Source organism: Sminthopsis crassicaudata, chromosome 2 (assembly GCF_048593235.1).
Source record: "Sminthopsis crassicaudata isolate SCR6 chromosome 2, ASM4859323v1, whole genome shotgun sequence".
Lineage (NCBI taxonomy): Eukaryota > Metazoa > Chordata > Mammalia > Dasyuromorphia > Dasyuridae > Sminthopsis > Sminthopsis crassicaudata.
This window is the reverse complement of record NC_133618.1, coordinates 288454222-288474198: the sequence shown is the minus strand read 5'-3', so window position 1 is coordinate 288474198 and position 19977 is coordinate 288454222. Positions and strand designations below refer to the sequence as shown.

Here is a 19977-nt window from a genome sequence, read left to right as displayed (position 1 = left end):
CAGTAAACATTTATTAAATGCCTTCTTTTTGCCAGTCACTGTGCTCTTTTACAAATATTATCTCATTTAATTCTCACAGTAATGCTTATAAATGGGTGTTATTATTATTATCCTCATTTTGCAACTGAGGAAACTGAGGTAGTATGTTGACTTGCCCAGGATCAAATAGCTAGCAAGTGTATGAGGTCAAATGAACTCAGATCTTCCTGACTCCAGCTAGCATTTTATTCACTATACCATTTAGCTGCCTCAGGCAACTCAAGAAAGAATGTGATTCAAGTTGGATGTACAGATTTGGGATTCATCTGTCTATAGGTAAAGCCACATATATAATTAAAATCATGGAAATGGAGGAAATTGTCAAGGAAAACAATATAAGTTGAGAAAGAAGATAGATTTAGAGGTTGAGAAAAAAAGATTTTGAGGACTTCTTTGTTTAGTAGACAGTGGAAGAGAACCATCAAAGCAGACAAGGGTTGAAGAGGTAGAGGGAGAACAAGGAACAGCAACATTATAGAAACAAAAGGATAGAATATCAGAATCAGCAACAATATAAAATGCTGCAGGAAGATCAAAGAGGAAAAAGCCATTGGATTTGATAACTACATTTAAGAATTGATTCTCACTCTTGGAGAAAATTTTAAAATAAACTGTTGGTGATGGTGAGAGAGTGAGGTTGTGAGGCATTGAAGACAGTGAATGTAACTACGTTTTTCTGAGTTTCTAAAGTAAAAGGAAGGAGATTCAGGATGATAGTTTGAAGAAATGGTAGGGATAAGTGATAGAGAAGACTTGTAAATAGAGAAAGAAACCCTTAAAAAGATTGATGATGATAACACGAGGGAATGTTTGGTAGAAAAATGTCCTAGAGCAGAAGGGAGTAAAAATGCCATCGGAGTAAAAATGATGGGATTGATCTAGGCAAGGAGGGTCACATGTTCTAAGACAAGAGGAACAGATGAGAGATTGGGTGAAGTTGTAAAGAAGGAATGATGTTCAAGGGATAGATGACAATGAAGCTCATGGTGTATAGTCTCTGTCTTCTCAGTAAAATAGCAGATCTTCTGAAAGAAGAGAGGTTAGAAGGCTAGAGAAGACAAAGGAATATTTAAAGTAGCCATTGTGGGTAGTAAGATAGGGAGTTTATCAATAATAAATAAAAAGGTTGCTGGGCAAAAATGAGACCACATTAAGGTTAGATTATCTTAATTTATACTAATTATGAATCTGTGATCTCATGGTTTTCTCTAGCAGTAGAAAAGGGTAATAGTGGAGATAGAGCAGTAAGAAAGGACAAAATAGCGAGGAATTAATGCAAGGTTATGTAGGTTAAGAGCCTAGATATATAGTTCATCCAAAACTATCTCCACTTATCTTAATCTACACCTTGCCACTGGACCCAGATGGCTCTGGAGGGGAAAGGGAAGCAGGCAACCTTGCCCAGTGCTCCCTCACTTAAATCCAGTTCATTTGCCTGTCATGCCATTATTTCCCTCATGTTATGGTCAACTTTGAGAACAAAAAACAAATAACAGCTATATAGTCATAACTTTGAAATGAAGCTAGAACATGTGTAGTAGCAGGACTACAAGGAGAGATTAAGGAAAAAGAATAGACTTAGAAGGAATGAGGTTGCAGGAGACTTGAGGACAGGACATTGTGACTAAAAAAAAAGGAATGTCCAAATTCTGAATCTTAGAAATGAAGCAATTTTAGGTATAACTCCCTGATGCAGAGGAGATGGGGCTCATACTGTGAGAGCTGAAGATATGGATAAACTGAGAAGCTTGTTTATTAGAGGAACGGAGAAGGGTAATTAATATTAAAGACATACACATAAAATGGTGGGGATTGGATTGGAGAGGACACAATGAGTCAGGTATTGAGAAAGATCCAAAGGTTTCTTTTTAATTGTGACAAAAGAGAGTTTTGTTATTGAGGAAACAGGAAGAAAGGAAGAGGGAATTATTTTGATAAGAGACAGTGTTTATAGTATAAAGAGCACTAGATTCTGGAATCAAAAAAACTAGTTTCCAAAGTTGCTTTTATCTTGACTGTGTATGTCTTGGATAAATCTCTTCTTGAAGACTCCATGTCTTTGTTTCTTTATTTATAAAATGAAAAAGCTGGGCTAGATGGTCTTTGAGGCCCTTTTTTGTTCTGAAACTATTATCCTATAAATATAAAGTCTTTTCTAGTTCTAAATTCCTCAATCCTATGATCCATTTTTTGGGAAGGCACACTGGCTCTGAAAGTCTGAAGACATGGGTTTAAATTTTACCTCTGACACTACTTTTGTGCGGGTCACTGAAATGACAGTGTAGTATAATGGCCATACTGAGCTAAGGAAACCAGGGTTCAAATCCTGCCATAAACACAGGAAGTAATTCCCTTGGCAAGTCATTTAACTCCTTTGTTCATTCATTTTTTCATCTGTAAAACGAGGGATGTGGACCTGATGGCCTTTATCTAGTGCTAAATCTAAGAGCCTAAGCAGAGGTGTGTCTAACCATGTGTCATTTGCTTGATACCTACTACCATGTTCTCCTCTGGTAATGGGATGATAGGAGTACTCTCGCTGGTACAATTCAGTGAGATCTCTCTGGGCTGTATCTCACCACAGCTTCAATCCTTACTTATCCCTCCATTCTAATGCATGCTGTGTGTGGTATCTGGAGCATCATGAACTATGACTGTTGTGGACACCCAGGAACACAACCACTTACCAAAATGGTGACACAAAGAGAGAAAGACTGAGGACCAAAAACCTATGGACTTGTGCTGCATCACACTGCTCAGTTTTAAACCTGTACCCAGCTGGTACAATATATAAAGCTCTAAAACGTGGAGTCAAGACACTCAAGTTCAAATCTAACCTCAATAACTTACAGCTATACGAAACTAGGCAAGTCACTTAACCTTATTCGCCTCAGTTTTCTCAACTATAAAATATATGGGTTTTTGCACAGGGTTATTGCAAGAATCAAAGGAGGTAATATTTGTAAACATTTAGCACAGCATGTCTGGCCCATAGTAGGTGTTCAGCATAAAGGCTTATTCTCACCTCGCTCCCTTTAGCTATTCTCACAATAGTGCCCTTTCTCACGACCATGTGTAGGCTTGTTTCATTTCAGATATGCTAGACTCCTTTTTTCTCTCTGACACATCTTAAAATCATAGCTGAGGTGGAAAAGAACAAGAGAACAAGCTTATTCCACCACCAAAGGATGCTATTCAGTCTGAGACCTTGAGTGAGACAAGCTATCAGTTTCTGATGCTCTCTCTCTCACTTGTAGGGTTTTTCTAACCTGATTCTGTACAGTTCTCCCTTCTGTCTGGGACTTTTCACTCTTGGGCTCAGTCCTTGCCTTTCCCTCTTGATTAAACTGCCTTTCTGAGCTCCAGGTTTTGACCTTAGCCAAATTTCTGTTTGCTCTCCTAGACCTTGGTTTGCAACACACCCTACCCCACACCCATCCATCTCCAGGTGTGTTTTCTCTCTTAAGCCCTATCTCTTGCCTCTAATCTCTGGTGTGAATTGGCCCTTTTCCCTAACCCTTTTGGGGGGTGGGGACACAGCGGCTATCCTAAATATTACTGTGAGAAAAGTCAGACTAGAGGGAAATGTACAAGTTAAATTCTTTTTCAGTAGAGGCTATATTATTCTTTGTATTTATATCCCCAGAACTTAGCACAGTGCCCACCACATAATAGGTACTTCAAATAGCCTCTGTAAATTCTAAGAATTTATATTCCAGCTTCCAGGATAACTGATGCATCTCAGGTTTCTGGAATAAACTTTTATCTTCCCCTCAGAATCCTAAGAATACCTCATGGAAATTAAAGGTGATACATGTAATTCCATTAGCTTGAACCCCTACCAACATGCTTTCTCCTGTCCTGCACTCCAGATTATTAGTTGAAAATAATTTATTCAGTCTTAAGTAACTTTTAGCAAGAGTTACTTACTAAAATAATGCAGGAAGAACAGTTAATAGAAAACAACCCCCCCCCCAAAATATGATATATTTTCCCACCCACTACATACAAAGTCCATGGATGGATTTAAACTTAGGCATAAATCACAGGTTATAGTTGTTAGAAGTCTTTTCCTCTCATTCGTGGATATTCAGAAAGTTCCCCTTAAGCACGGTGATTCTACCTTTAGCTTGTCTTTAGCTGTCAATACAGACACTACCATTGCTATCCTGGTGGACAATGCCAGAACACTAATGAGAAAATATGGTCCAAAACCCTCTGGACATTTTACAATTGAAAATTCCTCCTCTGGCAAAAGGGAAAAGGGAAAGAACATTTGGCCAAGACTGAAGCCTAAACCTCTCCTTCCCTTCCAGGTGGTTTTTCTTCAGGGGTTTTACTGGAAAGTCATTCGTGCCCTAATTTCTGGAATTTTCTGATTCCAGATTACTTGATACCTTTATACAGAACCCAGAGGACATGATAAACTTCCTTAGCCAATTGGAACAGACTTCTGGCTTGACATTATTCCACCTGATCAAATGGACTTTTGAAAACTAATGTTGAGTAAACCAATCAATCCTATCCTTATATTAACAAATGCTTATTGTTGATTAGTTGATCAGGGAGCCTCAGAGCTCAAGTAAATGAATTGGTTTGGGAAATGTTCTCAGCCTTTCTTTTTTTCAGTCTTTCTTAGTGAGATGTCCAATTTCCCTGAAATTTCCGGAATTTCAGTCCAGGAAACCCTGAAACTTAGGCTAAGATGGCCGATATATTGTCTTGTCCATTGGGACTAGCTGCCCATTCATTTACTCCTTACCTCATGAGGAAATGCCATCTAGGAGATGATGTGAAGGAATTTCATTAGGAGAGAACTTGGAGACTTTCAGTATTTCCTTTTAACTTCAAAGTAGCTAGCTATTGGATTCCCTGGCTCAGATACAAAAGCATAAATATGGCAAAATAGTCCTGTTCCTTAAGGCAAGACCAAAAGCCAAGATTTATTTTGGAATATACTTACTCTGATCAATCTTTTTTTAAAAGAAGATTTGGACAGGTCTCCTTGAGATAAATTAGCAGGAAAATTCCCTAAGCTGGGGGAGGTAGTTAATCACTGACTAACCCATACTTGTCTTGCAATATGCCCACATAAAGTCCCACTGCAATTCCTCCACTGTTCTTCCCCTCTCAATAGCAAAGTCAGATGTATAACAAGGAAAAGTCTCTCTAGGTTGTGGGATAACAAATCTACTTCACCAATAAATTTGGTCCAAGGCACAATTAGAAATAGGATTATCCATATGTTATGCTTCCCACTGCCATGGATAAGTGATTTTTGTTAGAGGGGAATTTTGATAGAGATCCTTTTCTTTCTCTTCTTTTTTTTAAATATTATTTAAAAAAATATATGCAAAAATAGTTTTCAGCATTCACCTTTGCAAAACTGTGTTCCAAATTTTTTATCCTCCTTCCCCTCACTCTCTTCCCCTTGACAACAAGTAATCTGATAAAAGTTAAACATGTGCTATTTTTCTAAACATATTTCTACATTCATCATGCTGTATAAGAAAAATCAGATCACAAGGGGAAAAAAATAAGAAAGAAAAACAACAATAGCAACAACAAAGGTGAAAATACTGTACCTTGATCCACATTCAGTCTCTATAATTCTCTCTCTGTATGTGCATGGCTCTTTCTATCAGAAATCTTTTGGAATTGCCCTGAATCACCTCATTGTTGAAAAGAGCCAAGACTATCACAGCTAATCATCATATAATCTTGTTGTTGCTATGTACAATGTTCTCTTGGTTCTGTTGACTTCACTCAGCATCAGTTCATTTAAGTTTTTCCAGGCTTTTCTGAAATTAGCCTGCTCATCATTTCTTATAGAATAATAATATTCCGTTACATTCATATACCATAATTTAATCAGCTATTCTACATCTGATAGGCATCCAATCAATTTCTAGTTCCTTGTCACTATAAAAGGGCTGCTACAAACATTTTTGCACATGTGGAGTCCTTTTTTTCTTTTTAATGATCTCTGGAATACAAAGACCCCATCTTTCTAGTCCGCACTCCAAGTGAAAACCACAGCTTCCCTAACATTCTTCCTATTCCTGATTCTTGATATTAAATTCCATGATGATCAAATTTGCCTATTACAGCTTCAGTAAATTCTGGAGCCTCAAAGAATTTAATATATCTGACCTTATCTAGCAAAGATAACTGGGACCTTAAATTCTCTTCCTGGTTGTAGTTGAGATAATGAACAGACATCTAATTCTTTCTGGACCAAAGATTAAGAAGATGATAGTTTTTCTTGTTCAATATAGCAATATTATAATTGCTCAATCTTGATATCAACCATTCACACACTCCCAAGTGCTTTTTGGTCATTTGTTGCCTTAATTTTCTTAATTTGGACATTGCTTGGAATGTAGGAATTGTCATGAACTGCTTAGTATATTACCAGAAGTGGTATCTGGAATGGCTGTCTTTCTTACCTCACCACGGCTTCCAGCTAGACACTCCACCTGATGCTCCTGAATTCTGAGGCACATTCAATTTTGGGACATATTTAGTTACCACCACGTTGGCCTTGTAATTTTGCTACTAATTTGGTCCTACTAACTTATAAAAGAATCATAAAACTTTCCATGTCTTTCATCAAGTTTCTAATACTATTTGTTAAGAAAAGGAGACTCTGTTATGATTAAAGGGTCTTGAATTCTATTACTATCTGGAATCAAAATTGGACCAGCTCGCTTAGATGATACAGTTTGCCAAATTTGGCCTCTAGAGAGTGTCCAATCTGATTGGATGCTGGTGGATAATAAGCAGAAAATAACCTTCAAGATATGTCATGGCCAATATAATAGAGTATGCCATATGGCTTGTACAATGACCCTGTACTATTTCATAGGTCCACAATGTCTATTTTTTTTTAATTGATGGACTGTGTGTGTGTGGTGTAGTTTGGCTCAATAACAGTCTCATGTGTGCCTGGGATCTCTCAACATTTTGAATCTAACTGGGCCATTCTCCAGTGCCTAGGCCAAAATCAACTGCCAAATGGAAAAGTAGCAACTGAAAAACAAAAAATGGAATTCATGGAGCATTTAATAAGTGGCGCAGAGTACATATAAATCCACCTAAGGGGGAGGTTATACTATAATGCCAGGAAATGTACAATGTCTCATCAGTTTGGTAGAATATCAATACCACTTCATCTTCAAGTTTACCCTGATAGACCTGTAGAGAAACATCTAAAAGCATTCTAATAGACACAAGAGGCAAGGAGTGAAATTTTGAGTTCAAATAGCAGGCTACCTAATCTTCCTTCTGGCAACAGACATAGTTCCACCAAGTTGGTAAAGGTTTTTCACCAATAATATTTCACTATGTCAAAACCTTGTACTGATGGAAAACTTCCAGGGAATAGGGGTGTCCTGGCCCACAGCTATTGTATTGTACCTGAAAGAAGAAGGGGACAGGCAAAAAATATGTGGGTAAATGTTTAACAATCATCTTTTTTGGAAAAAAATACCTGATATATTCTAGTTCAGTTTGCATTATTAACATTTTCTCCATGAATAAAGACAATAAACCAAGCCTTCATTTCTAATGTTTATTTCTGGGATGTAAATGCTCACATGGGTAGCTAGGTAGTACAGTGGGTAGAGTGGTAGGCTAGTAGTCAGGAAGACCTGAGTTCAAAAGAGGCTTCAGACATTTACTAGATGTGTGACTCTGGCCAAATTATTTAGCCTTGTTTGCTTCAAATGTAAAATGAGCTGAAGAAGGCAATGGCAAACCACTCTAGTATCTTTGCCAAGAAAAATCCAAATGGGGTTAGGAGGAGTGTTTGTCAGGCATGACAAACACTTGAACAACAAATGCTCTCAATGAAAATTTAACAATCAGCTCTTGAGAAACTGTCCAAACTGACTCTCAGAAGGCTATCATGTCTGCTACAAATGGACATTCTATCTACGATTTCTCATGTGAATAGTTTCCTTTGTTTTGTACTTTTCCTCATTTATAGCTTTCTCACATCTGTTCTATGCAGATCTTCTCTCTGTCCTTGGATCTTTTGTGCTTGAACTCACTTCATGACTTCCAGTCTTCTGGATTGGTTCCTTTGACTTCTGGCTTAAACCTCAACCCAATTTTCTATTTACTCTCTTGAATCTTGATTTAAACATTGCTCTTTTTCTCCCAGCTTGTATTCTTTTTCAGTGGATTTGTTAATTACCTCTAATCTCTTCTATACTTTGGGCTTTCTTCAGTTCTTTCACTCTTGATCTTGAGTCTCAGTTTACTTAAACTCTATTGACCTCAATTTTCTCATCCATAAAATCAGGGAGGGATTCTGGATTCTCTTCTAGTGCAAGCAAGTGAAGTACTTAAGTCACCAGGCTCCTTTCAGGCAACCAGTTCACAGCCTTTCATTTGCAAGAAAATATTTTATTCCACTTGACCTTTGTGCCATGAAATGCACTACTTTTCCTATTTGACTGACATACTGAGAGGCAGTCTAAATAGAATATTTCATAGAGAGCTAGCCTTGGAGCTAGAAAGATCCAGATTCGGTCTTACCCCTGACATATTAGCTATGAGATATGTACATTCCAATTAACCTTTCAGTGCTCTAACCAAATTATATGGAAAGTGCTAGCCAGCCATAGGAGAGGGAGTTTCTTTATTTGGGAATTCTGCATAGCTTAAATTCATAGGTCCAGTTTCTATTCTTATTAACACTATGTACGATAGTTTGCCTGAAATTCCCTCTTAGAATTTAGCAGCTGAGCCAATAACTTAGCTCTGCACATGTACACACACAGTCAGTCACTCTTTCTCACTCAGTGAGAATATGCTGCTTTAGTTAAGCTCTTTTGGAACCCTGTTATTTCCAGTGAGCCACACTGAGGGCAAATGAACTGTCTTGATGGATGATTGGTATTTATTGTTATCCAGGTGGTTTGGGGACATGATCATATCTGGCAAACGGGCCACAGTCACAGGATTCTAATTGTGCCAAGTTTTCTTTTATGTGATCTGCATGGAGTAGAGTGACAGAGCCAAGCTGAGCTGACATTCTCCAGCCAGGCTGTTTCCTGATTGTCAAACAATGTTCATCACACATGAAAACATACTCTCTGATCCAGGGCCAAGCTGGGAGTGTACATGCAAGAGTGGGGTGGGGAGAGAGGGATGGCTAGGAGTGCATTGGTGTGGGTGGGCCTTGGACCCTTTTCCCCCTAGCCATTATAGCTCTCTGTGGGGGCAGTGATAACTGGCATCCCTCACTATTCACTATCATAAGTATTGTGGAGAGGCTGGTCCCTTAAAGGAATGTGTAGTTGGGATAAAGCATCCCCTTTGTCTCTTCCCTCTCAACATTATGTACTCAGGTGAAATCATATTAGAATGAGCTTCATAATTCATTGGATGTTAGAAAAGGAAAGAAATTCATGAATCAGCTACTATAATTCTCCCTCTTTTACAAATGAAGAAACTGAGAGCCAGAGAGGTGATTTTTACCCAAAATCAATTACAGAATTCCAGAATTCCAGAAAAAATAATTTTTTTTCTATATATCATAAAAAAGTCATGTGCATGCAACCTTCAGGGTGAAGTTGCTAGAAAGGGAAGGGGTTGTCTCTCCCCACTTTTTTCATCTTAGAAGCAGTTTTATTCTTCACTAGCAAAGAATCTGGTGATAAAGAAGATTTAGGGAAAGAGCAGAGTGGAGTTTAGTCATTAGTCTAAAATTTAGAAAACCTGTTTTTTTAATCCCTCCCTTACAATTACTATGTAACCTCAGGCAAGTCACATGACCTTTATAAGCTTCAGTTTCCTTATTTGTAAAATGGGGATACTACTTGTACTATCCACCTTAAAAATTTGCTATGAAAAAGTGCTTTATAAACCTTATATATAATCAGTCATCAATATAAGGGCTAGCTATTATTTCCAAAACCCAGATGAGAACAATAGCAGCTGGAGTCCCCATAGATCCTTTTCCTCTCTCCTCTAAAACTCTCAGGATTTAGGGTTTAGACGAGATCTTAAAGGTCATCCAGTTCAAATCCCTCCTTTTTTACAGATAAGGAGCAAATAACTTTTCTAAGATTATACAGCTATTATTTTAGCTGAGCCAGGATTTGAACTTAGGCCTTTTTACTCCAGAACTAGTTTTCTTATGACTCTCCATGTCATACTTCCTCCTAGCTTTACAGCTAATGGTGGCTGAGGCCACTGAGAAGAGCTTACCATGGATTCAATGATCATCTCTATGTAATTGATTCTTGTATCTTTGTATACAACCCCAGTCTTTCTCTGGAGCTCCAGTCCCATGGATTATCTGTTCCACTTGGATATTTTGAATTGAATGCTCCATAGACAGTCAACTCAACACAGAACCTGTCTTTTTACCCAAATCCTACTTGTTTTCCAGCTTTCTTATTACAATAAAGGATGCAACATTCCTCCCAGAAATCCAAGCTTGCAAACTGGTGTTATTGAACTTGAAAAAAGACAAGCTCTGTTTTGAACATGTTGAGTTTGAAGTGGCTATGGGACTCCAGTTCAAGATGTTCAATAGGTAATTGGCTATGGATGGTAGCTAGGTAATACAGTAGACAGAACATTGTGCTTGGAATCAGAAAGACTTATCTTTTTAAGTTCAAATCAAACTGCAGGTATTTACCAGGAGTGTGATCTTCAGCAAGTCACTTCACTCTGTTTACCTTAGTTCTCCATCAGTAAAAGGAGCTAGAGAATAAAATGGTAAACCATTCCGGTATCTTTGTATCTTAAAGAGTTGATTGTGACTTAAACAACTGAACAAGATGAATGACTAGAACTCAGGAGAGAAACTAGGGCTAGACAAACAGAGCTGAGAGTCATCATTCTGGAGATGATAAATAAAACACAGACGCTGAGAAGATCACTAAGTGAAATGGGATAGAGGGAGAAAAGAAGAGGATTCAGAACATATCCCTATGAAATACCCACCTTTAGTGGGTAGGTCCTGAAGGAGAATCTAGCAAAGGATACTGGTAAGTTGCAATCAGACAGATAAGAGGAGAACTGGAGACATCTCAAACCTAAAGAACAGAAAGTATTTAGGAAAAGAGAGCGATCAAGAGTTTTAAAAGTTATAGAGCAGTCAAGGAGTTTGAAGACTGAGAAAAAGATGATTAAATTTGATATTTAAGAAATTACTGGTAACTACCAGTAATTTGTAGAGAAATAAATTTTATATATATATATATATATATATATATATATATATATATATATATATATAATCTCAAGTAATTTAACCATGAAGGTGAAGGAGTGATATAGGATAATAGCTAGTGGGGATGGTCAGATCAAATAAGTGTTTTCAAAGATGGAGAAACATAGACATATTTATAGGAGGCAGGAAGGAACAAGTAAATAGGGTGAGATTAAACATTAGGAATAGAAAGAGGGGATGAAAGGGGGAAATTTGCTGAATCAGATAATATGGAATTGGAAAAGGGTTCATGTAGAGATGTTTGCCTTAATGAAAAGAATGTCCTTTTTGTGTGAGACAAGGATAAAGGAGAAAGTTGTATTGAAAGACATCTGAGTGATGTAAGATAAAGAGGTGAGAAGAGAGAGCTATTTTGGCAAATAACTTGATTTTTTTCAGTGAACTATGAGATATGGTCCTCACCTGAGAGGATGGATGGAGAGAGTGCCATGGGAGGCTTGAAGGTGGATAAAAAGGTTTGTAATGGCTAATCCAAGGAAGTTAAAGGAAGTATGAAAAGACTGCCATGTTACAGTAAGGACCCACTTGAGATAATATGATATAAAGTTTTAGTTAACTCAGTCAACATAATTTTATGATTTTTCTCCAAATTAGTTCAGTAATACATGAATATGAGCAAAGTTTAGAGAAGATGACATCAACCCAAGGTTGGCACTTGGCAAGGCATGATAAACAAATAGATAAAGTGTCAAGGAATTTATGTGAATGGATTTAAAATTGAACAGATTCATCAAAATGGGGAGATAGGGAAGAAAGGAAAATGGAAGAAAGAAAAATGTAACCATTACAGGGATGATGGCCTGGGAAAGAATTAAAGGATGAAAGAATTGGAGGTCACAGGCGAAAGAAGGAATTGTTGTTTAATTGTTTTACTTGTGTCTGACTCTATGACCTTCCCCATTTGGGGTTTTCTTGGCAGAAATACTGGAGTGGTTTGCCATTTCCTTCTCCAGCTCATTTTACAGATGAGGAAATTGAGGTAAACAGGGTTAAGTGCTGGGTTACACAGCTGACATAATATGTGTCAGGTTTTCCTGACTCCACGTAGGCATAATATTCATTGTACTACGTAGATGACCCAAAAGAATCATAGCATAGAGGGAAAAGGGAATAATAAAATATAATCAGATAAAAGGATTTAAGTGTTCATGAACATAGAAGTGGAACTCATAGAGATAATAGCAAGATCAAGACTATGGTGCCTTCTTTGTGAGGCTTTGTGAGACTGAAGTAGAACAGGGGTAAGTAATGGAATTGAGTACACTGAAGACCAAGAAGAAGTTAGATCTATGAAAACATATCTACCTGTATCTTGAATCTTCTAGTTTGAGGATAGGAGTGAAAAGAAAGCCCGTGAACTAGGCACTGAAGAAAAGAAAATGCCTTGAAGTTCAGGAGATAACAGCCACCAAAATCTTAGTTGGAGAATAATTTTGGACTGAATGAGGAATAAATGAAGAAAGGTTAATGGATTATTTTAATAGTGGAAAAGCCTGGAAATGAGGAGGAAGAGATACCTACTCTGCCACCATGACCAGTGAGTCAAGTGAAAGTGAAAATAGGATTGGAAAGCGTGGCCAAGGATGAAGTATCATTAGAAGGAAGCCAGTGAGAACCAGAAGGTAGAGGATTGGGAATGGAAAAGGCTTAAGAAGAAAACAAATTTATTAGCTATGGGAGTAGTCATTCCAGACAGCGGGAAATGGGAAATGGGATTTGTGTAATGACAGCCAGGAATTCAGAATCATTGGAATGGAAAGAAAATGAAGAAGTATATGCTAACCACTGAGAAATGAGTTTATGAAGAGTATGCGATGCTTGGAGAGATGTCTTTTGAAGGAAGTGTAATATTAGATCATTCAAAGCCCTCTCTTAATGTCTAACCTTGGGAGATCTTTTTGGATTCTGATTGTCATATAAGTGTTAGCTGTTCCTCTCTACTATGTATCATTTGTAATATTTTTTTTTTGGCTTAGATTGTGCTCTTACCTTATTCTAGAGAACTGTCCATTCTTGGGCTGACTTGTCCAGGGTCCTACAGACAATATATGTCTCCAAGGCAGGTTCTCTAGTCATTAGAACATATTGCCTTCCCCCCTTCTCCATCTTTTTCCTTTCTAAAAATGCTAAGATACTGTTATCATTGCTCTTCAAGGTGAAAAGTGTTTTTACTTCAGGACCTAGTTCCTTTTGTTGGTAAGAATCAAGTCCAGCAGAGCAATCCAACACATTGATTCCTCTACTTTTTAAAGATGAAATTTTCAATGAAGCAAACTAAAAATAATTCTTAGTTTCTTTTTGTAAGCATTCTTTCAATTGATCTAAATATGGCACGATCTCAAGGACCTTTTATCTTTTTGATTGTATGCTTTGGATTTTCAATTTTTTTCTTGTTCTTCTTAAAATGTGATGGCCAAAATTGAATCCCCTATGTCAGGTTACAGAAAGACATTTTTCCTTTTGTTCTAGACATTCTCTTTCTCTTTTTTTTCTTCTTCTCCCACACGATATCTGTCTTAATTCGATCTGTTTATATTATTTTTTGTGTTCTCTATTGTATTGTTGATATGTATTGAAGTTCATAATCCACTAAACCCTTCCAATCTCTTTTGTACTAACTGCTATTTAGTCATGTTTCTCCTATTTTATCCTTAAGAAATTAATTTTTGAATTAAAACATGACAATTGATATTTTTTTAAAAAGTCATCTTATTAGATTTAGGCTGACTGTTAGAACTTTATGGATCTGTACTCTATCATTCAATGTATTCTCTAAGGCTTTTCAATTTGCAAATTTGATGATCATATTATCTACACATACATGTCATTACAAAAATGTTTAACAGCACAAGCCCAAGTATAGATCATTGGGATGATTTACCAGGATCTTCCTTTCAAGTTAAGAACCCATTAATGGCTATTCTTTGGCTCTATTCAGTCAATTCCAAATCAGAACTGTGGAAAGCACTTTGGCCCAGAGTTAAAGACCCTGCTTTCAAATCTCACCTATGACATATTTACCATCAATATACCCTATGTACAAATTACTTATCTTCATTAAGTCTCAGTTTTTCCACCTATAAAAAAGGGGGAGGTGAACTAGATAGTCAATGAGATTGCTTTTAACTCTAAATCTTTAACCTGCTATCCTAAATAGGTTATGTCTATCCACCTAGCCTGAAAGGACAGGACAGAGAACTTTATTCAATGCTTTTCTGAGTTCTAGGTAAATATATATCTACACTCTTTCCCTGATCTAATAGTTCTGTGACTATTGATAAAGGAAATGAGGTCAGTTTAACACAACCTGTTTTTAATGAAGCCATTGCTTCCATTTCTAAGTGTTTACTAACCATCCCTTAAACAATACATTCTAGAATTTTGTCAGAAATCAAAGCCAAATCAACATCTTTTGAAAATCAGACTATTTGCCTCTTCCAGCCATACAACAAGTTTCCCATTCTTCTTGATTCTGAAGATTATTGACAATGACTCAGTAATCATATCTATCTTTTGTGTCTAGAGGCATATTTGGTCTGAACTTTAGTGCACTTGACAGTATTCTTATAGACTCATGCCATGTCTTTGTATACATCTTCTATTAGATTCTGTCTTTTATGTATATCTTTAAAAGGATATAATTTGGGTGGATGAATTCCTTGTGTTATCCATAGTAGTTCCTCCCCTTCACAAATTTTTTGTTATTATTTTCAAATTATGCATTTTCTCTGAGGTGGGTTGTTATGGTTTTTAGACCATGGTATTTTAATAATCCTTCTCTGAATCCTTTCATCTGTCCTCACTCTTAGAAATATTATTTCAAGAAGGAAGTGTTATTCACTGGAAGTATTCCTTTGTGAAGGGAGTTATTCTGTGTCCTAAGTCCTATCCTCTGCCCTTGCCATGGTCACTCAAAACTCCTGTAGGGCAGTTAGATGCTTGTAGCAGCAGGTAAAGTGCTAGATTTGTGAGGAACAATGTGAACAAATCAGGCACTTACTAGTTGTGTGACTCTGAGCAAGTCATATAATCTCTCTCTGCTTCAGTTTCCCCAACTGTAAATTTGGGATAATGGATTGTTGTGAGGACCAAATCAGATAATATTTGTTATTATGAGGATGAAATGAAGTAATATTTGTAAAGTGCTTAGTATAATGCCCTACACATAGTGTTATATAGTGTTATATAATTGGTTATTTTTCTCTTTGCCTGCCAAAATGGGAATTGGTTGGGGACTATATCCTTTCTCTTGGAGTGGAATACAGCTTTCAGAAAGGGAGGTATCATAGGATAAAAATATTCCTTAGAATAAACTACTTATAAGGTCCTTGTTTCTTATTACAGGTACATACTTCCCATTTCCAGAATATTCTTTAGTTCTAACCCTACCTTTTATTTCCCTTTCAGGGAAAAGGCCTTGAATTTTTTTTAGTATACAGTTATAATCCCATTAGGCCTTTTCACTTCTACCTTTATATTTCATTCCTTTTATTATTTTATTATACAAGCTTTCATTTATCAGTTCTTTCTCTGGAGATGGATAGCACTTTCCTTTATAGGTACTTTGTAGCTAATTAGAGTATTTGTAATACTCAGAATAATACACAGAATAACTCTAATAATATTGCTGTGTCTGTATATATTGTTCTCTTGGTTCTGCTCATTTAACTGTTCATTACTTTATGCAAGTATTTCCATGTATTCTAAAATCTATAAGCTCATCATTTCTTCCTCACTTCCTGTATTTTGTTTGTATATAATAATTTGCATCATTAGACTGGGAGCTCCTTGAGAACAGGGGTTATGTTTTACTTTTTTTTTTTTTTTTTTTTTTTTTTTTTTTTGAGTATCATTATATCTTAGCATAGTGCCTGGCACAGATGCTTATTGACCATGTGACTTAGCAAGTGATTATGTCTTTGACCTTTGATTTCTTAGTCTTAATGTCTTAATGTCTATTATAGTGTGGAGGTGATGACTTTTCAAAGGCTCAAAATTCTGGCAGGTCTTACCAAATTAACAAGATTTTGAGTATGGTCTAAGTTTTAGTCTAACTAAGGCTCTTTATTAGCCAATTGGCCATAAGATGATGAATGTTTGACCATGGCTACCTAGGGATCCAAATGAAAAATAAACACTCAACTGACAAAGGGAATAAAGTCCAGTTCTTGTAAACAAATTGCTTTGTATAGTGTAGAGTGTGACTTGTTCTTATTGTCATTGTTTTTATTCTCTCTGTAGCAAACTGGACCCATCAGTGCCACCCTGGTGATGACTCGCCCCATCAAAGGGCCCCGGGACATCCAGCTAGACTTGGAAATGATCACTGTAAACACCGTCATCAACTTCAGGGGCAGCTCTGTCATCCGACTGAGGATATATGTGTCACAGCATCCATTCTAAGTCCCAAGCTGGAGTTTTTGTTTTGTTTTTGTTTTGTTTTGTTTTTTTTTAACACTCCTACATGCCAGAAACAGAAGAAAAAAAAAGAGAAAAAGGAACTTTATCCCTTTCCTGCTGAATGTTTCTCTCAGGAGTCAGTGCTAACTGTTCTGACTCCACAATCAGTATTACCCTATTGACCTGATGGTCCATGACACTCTGAGGGAAGCACTACCCCCCATCCCCAGAACTTTCTATGATGTAAACATGTGGAAGTGTATTATCATGTGACTCCATTTGATGTCAGTGGTGATTTTTAAATTTGGTTATTTCTGTCTTTTCTATTTGTTTAGGTTGTCCAGGGTATGATTAAATGCAAAGGACTGTGAACACCTTTCCTCTGCTCAGCCTTTCCCTTTTCTTCCTTCCCCTTCCTGTTTGGAGCTACAGTGCTGCTTTGCAATAGCCCCCCAAAACTGGTGGAGAATGCTGGGTGTAGCTAGTTTGCTCTTGCATGTACTGAGAAGGCTATAAAAATCAAATTGTGGCAGGATGTAAGCATTTTTATAGAGTTTGTTTAAAAAACATGTCTGGAATTGTCAACCATAAAAGAAGTTTCAGTTCTTCCTAAATGTGTCTGATGGTTTAATCCTTTCTTGACTATCTTGGGCCCATTAAAAAAGCAAAAAACAAAGAATGGGAATAGGGTAAGTTGGGATGGGATAAAAATCCTTCAATGTGCCCTTAAAAATCACTTTCGTATTTGATTTTTCCAAACCCATTTTCCCACTTATGGTAGCACAGCATATGATGATATAAGTTCAGTAGTTTAAGAATTGGTGGTTCTACTCCACTGGAGTTCATATTCCTTCCAAAGATGCAAAACCTAACTTTTTCATACCTCATCATATGGTCTTCATAAGATGCCTTGTCTGGAAAAATTCATCAGGATGAACAACCCTCTGGTGATTAACTTTTTCAGAATAAATTGTATTTACATAACACTTTTATATATATATATATATAAATACAAACATCAAAACAATTTGAAGAGATAGACAAGAACTATTAATCTCATTTTGCAGATGAGGAAACTGAGATCCAATGAAATGATCTCCCTAAAGTAACACACAGCTTAGTAAATGGCCAATCCAGATATCAACTCCAGGTTTTCTGAATCCAAGTCTAATACATTATGTATCATGGAAGGACTATTTATTCATACAATCTTTAGAATTATTCCACAAATGAAATTGGGAGTTAGGGGACTCTAGCCCAGTTAAAAATAAAAAAGTAATAATAATACTTTGTATTTTGTTTCCTTTGACCTGCCATTATTGGTCAGCTTTAGCTCTACTCAAGCCCTAGTTATTGTGGGCTAGAGCAAAAAGATCACTAAATACTCATTTCTGAGTCATATGAAGTTGTTATTTTCAATAGTTTTTTAGTGAGGAGGGGGAAGCTAATCTTGAGTTAGTCAATGGATTTGTTACATTTTAATTGTTAAATCATTTGAACTCTCTTTGATTGTACCATCTAATCTATAAAATAAAAGGATTACACTAGGTTTCTAGGTCTTTTCTAGGTTCAAATCTTATGATCCATTAAAAAAAAAGTTAATGGTGTTTTCTAGAACTCAAAATCATCCACTATGAGGATGAAATCAAGTTTTGGAAGGCTTTAATAAGAAAATCTGTCAAGTTCTTGCTACAATGTATACTTGGATATTAGTGGAGTTATCTTACCAAATCACTGCTTTCCTGTTTATTAGAAATCTCAGACTGTAGGTATCAAACATTTTTCCTCTGAGATACTTCTTTTAGTCCTCCTAAAAGGTTATAATCATGGTAGGGTGAGATGGGAGAAGGAAAAAGTGAATGCTACTATTTAAAGTTACAAATCTAGTTTATGGTCCTGAGTAAAAAGAGATTTGCAGTGCAACTTGCTGATGAGCATAGTGGTTGATGTTCTGGGAATCATCAAGGGAAAGTGGCCAATTTGGAGACTGGCCAGGTAAGTCTTGAGATCTATCAGTAAATTCAATACAATCAAGTTGTTGGGGAACATTGATTTAATTTTTTATTTGTCAGTGAACTGTTGGTCAAGAAATTTTAGGTAGATATTTGTTTTATAGCTAGCATAGTTCTTAGAAATCATCTAGTAATCCCCAGCCCTTATTTGACAAATGAGGAAACTGAGGCATAAAGAGGATCAGGTTCATTGAAGATGACCCAAATAGAAGCTCTAAGACTGACACTGATTGAAGTCTTTTTATTTTCAAAACATATGCAAGGATAATTTTTTTTTACCATTGATCCTTGCAAAATCTTGTGCTCCAATTTCCCCCTCTTTCCCACACTCCCTTCCTAGATGACAAGTAATTCAATATATGTTAAACATGGTAAAAATATATGTAAATCCAATATAGCGTATGAATTCATGCAATTATCTTTATGTACAAGAAGAATCAGATCAAAAAAAAAATAAAATGCAAGCAAACAACAAAAGAAGTGAAAATGCTAAGTTGTGATCTACATTCAGTTCTCACAGTCCTCTCTCTGGGTGTAGACGGCTATCTTCATCACAAGATAATTGGAACTGGCCTGAATCATCTCATTGTTGAGAAGAGCCACATTCCTGATGGGATTGTTTCACTAGGCCATCCTACCTCATGCAGGTTCTTGGCTAAGAAATAGGAAAAGCAGGGAGCCATCATAACCCCAGCTCTCTTCACTTTCCACATAGACACATTTTTTCTCCCTAAGGAAGAATCTTTGTATAGTTTTTTTTAAATATGAAAGATAGCTTTATATCTCCAAACTGCCTACCTGCTCTTATGCTCTTTGGTGATTTTAAACTAAAAACAGACACCTCTAAATTATTTCCATTTGCATTTATCCAGTTAAGTTCTACTGACAAACAAACAAAAAAACTGCTGGGAATATCCCAGACCCACAGCCTGGAAAAAAATGCATTTTGTTTATTCACCATTTCATTCCACACACCCTGCTGTTTGTTGGTCCAGCTCCATTGCCTAGACTTAGATCATAGATTCACAGATTGTTAGAACTAGAAGGAACCTGAGAGTTCATCTATTTCAAACTCTTCATGTTACAGACTAGGAAAATATGGGGAGACAGGGTAGAGCAGTAGAAAGAGCTGTTTCTCTGTTGTCAGAGGACTTGGATTCAAAAATCACCTCTGACGCTTACTACCTTACTTACCTACCTTACTTGGAGAAGTCTTGAGGAAGTGGACTTGCATAGGTCCACAATTTCGAATCTATAAAAATGAACAATGAA

General features: G+C 36.6%; 1 protein-coding gene across 4 annotated transcripts in view; it reads left to right on the top strand.

The window, feature by feature from the left end:
• The window catches only part of FBLN5 (fibulin 5), a 124480-nt gene extending 107173 nt beyond the window's left edge, over nucleotides 1-17307 (top strand). For all 4 annotated transcript variants that reach the window (XM_074289635.1, XM_074289636.1, XM_074289633.1 and 1 more), the window contains exon 11: nucleotides 16535-17307. In XM_074289635.1, coding sequence (XP_074145736.1) covers nucleotides 16535-16696 — 162 coding nt within the window. In that variant the 3' untranslated portion in view covers nucleotides 16697-17307. The remainder of the gene's footprint in view (nucleotides 1-16534) is intronic.
• Nucleotides 17308-19977: the final 2670 nt, after the last annotated feature.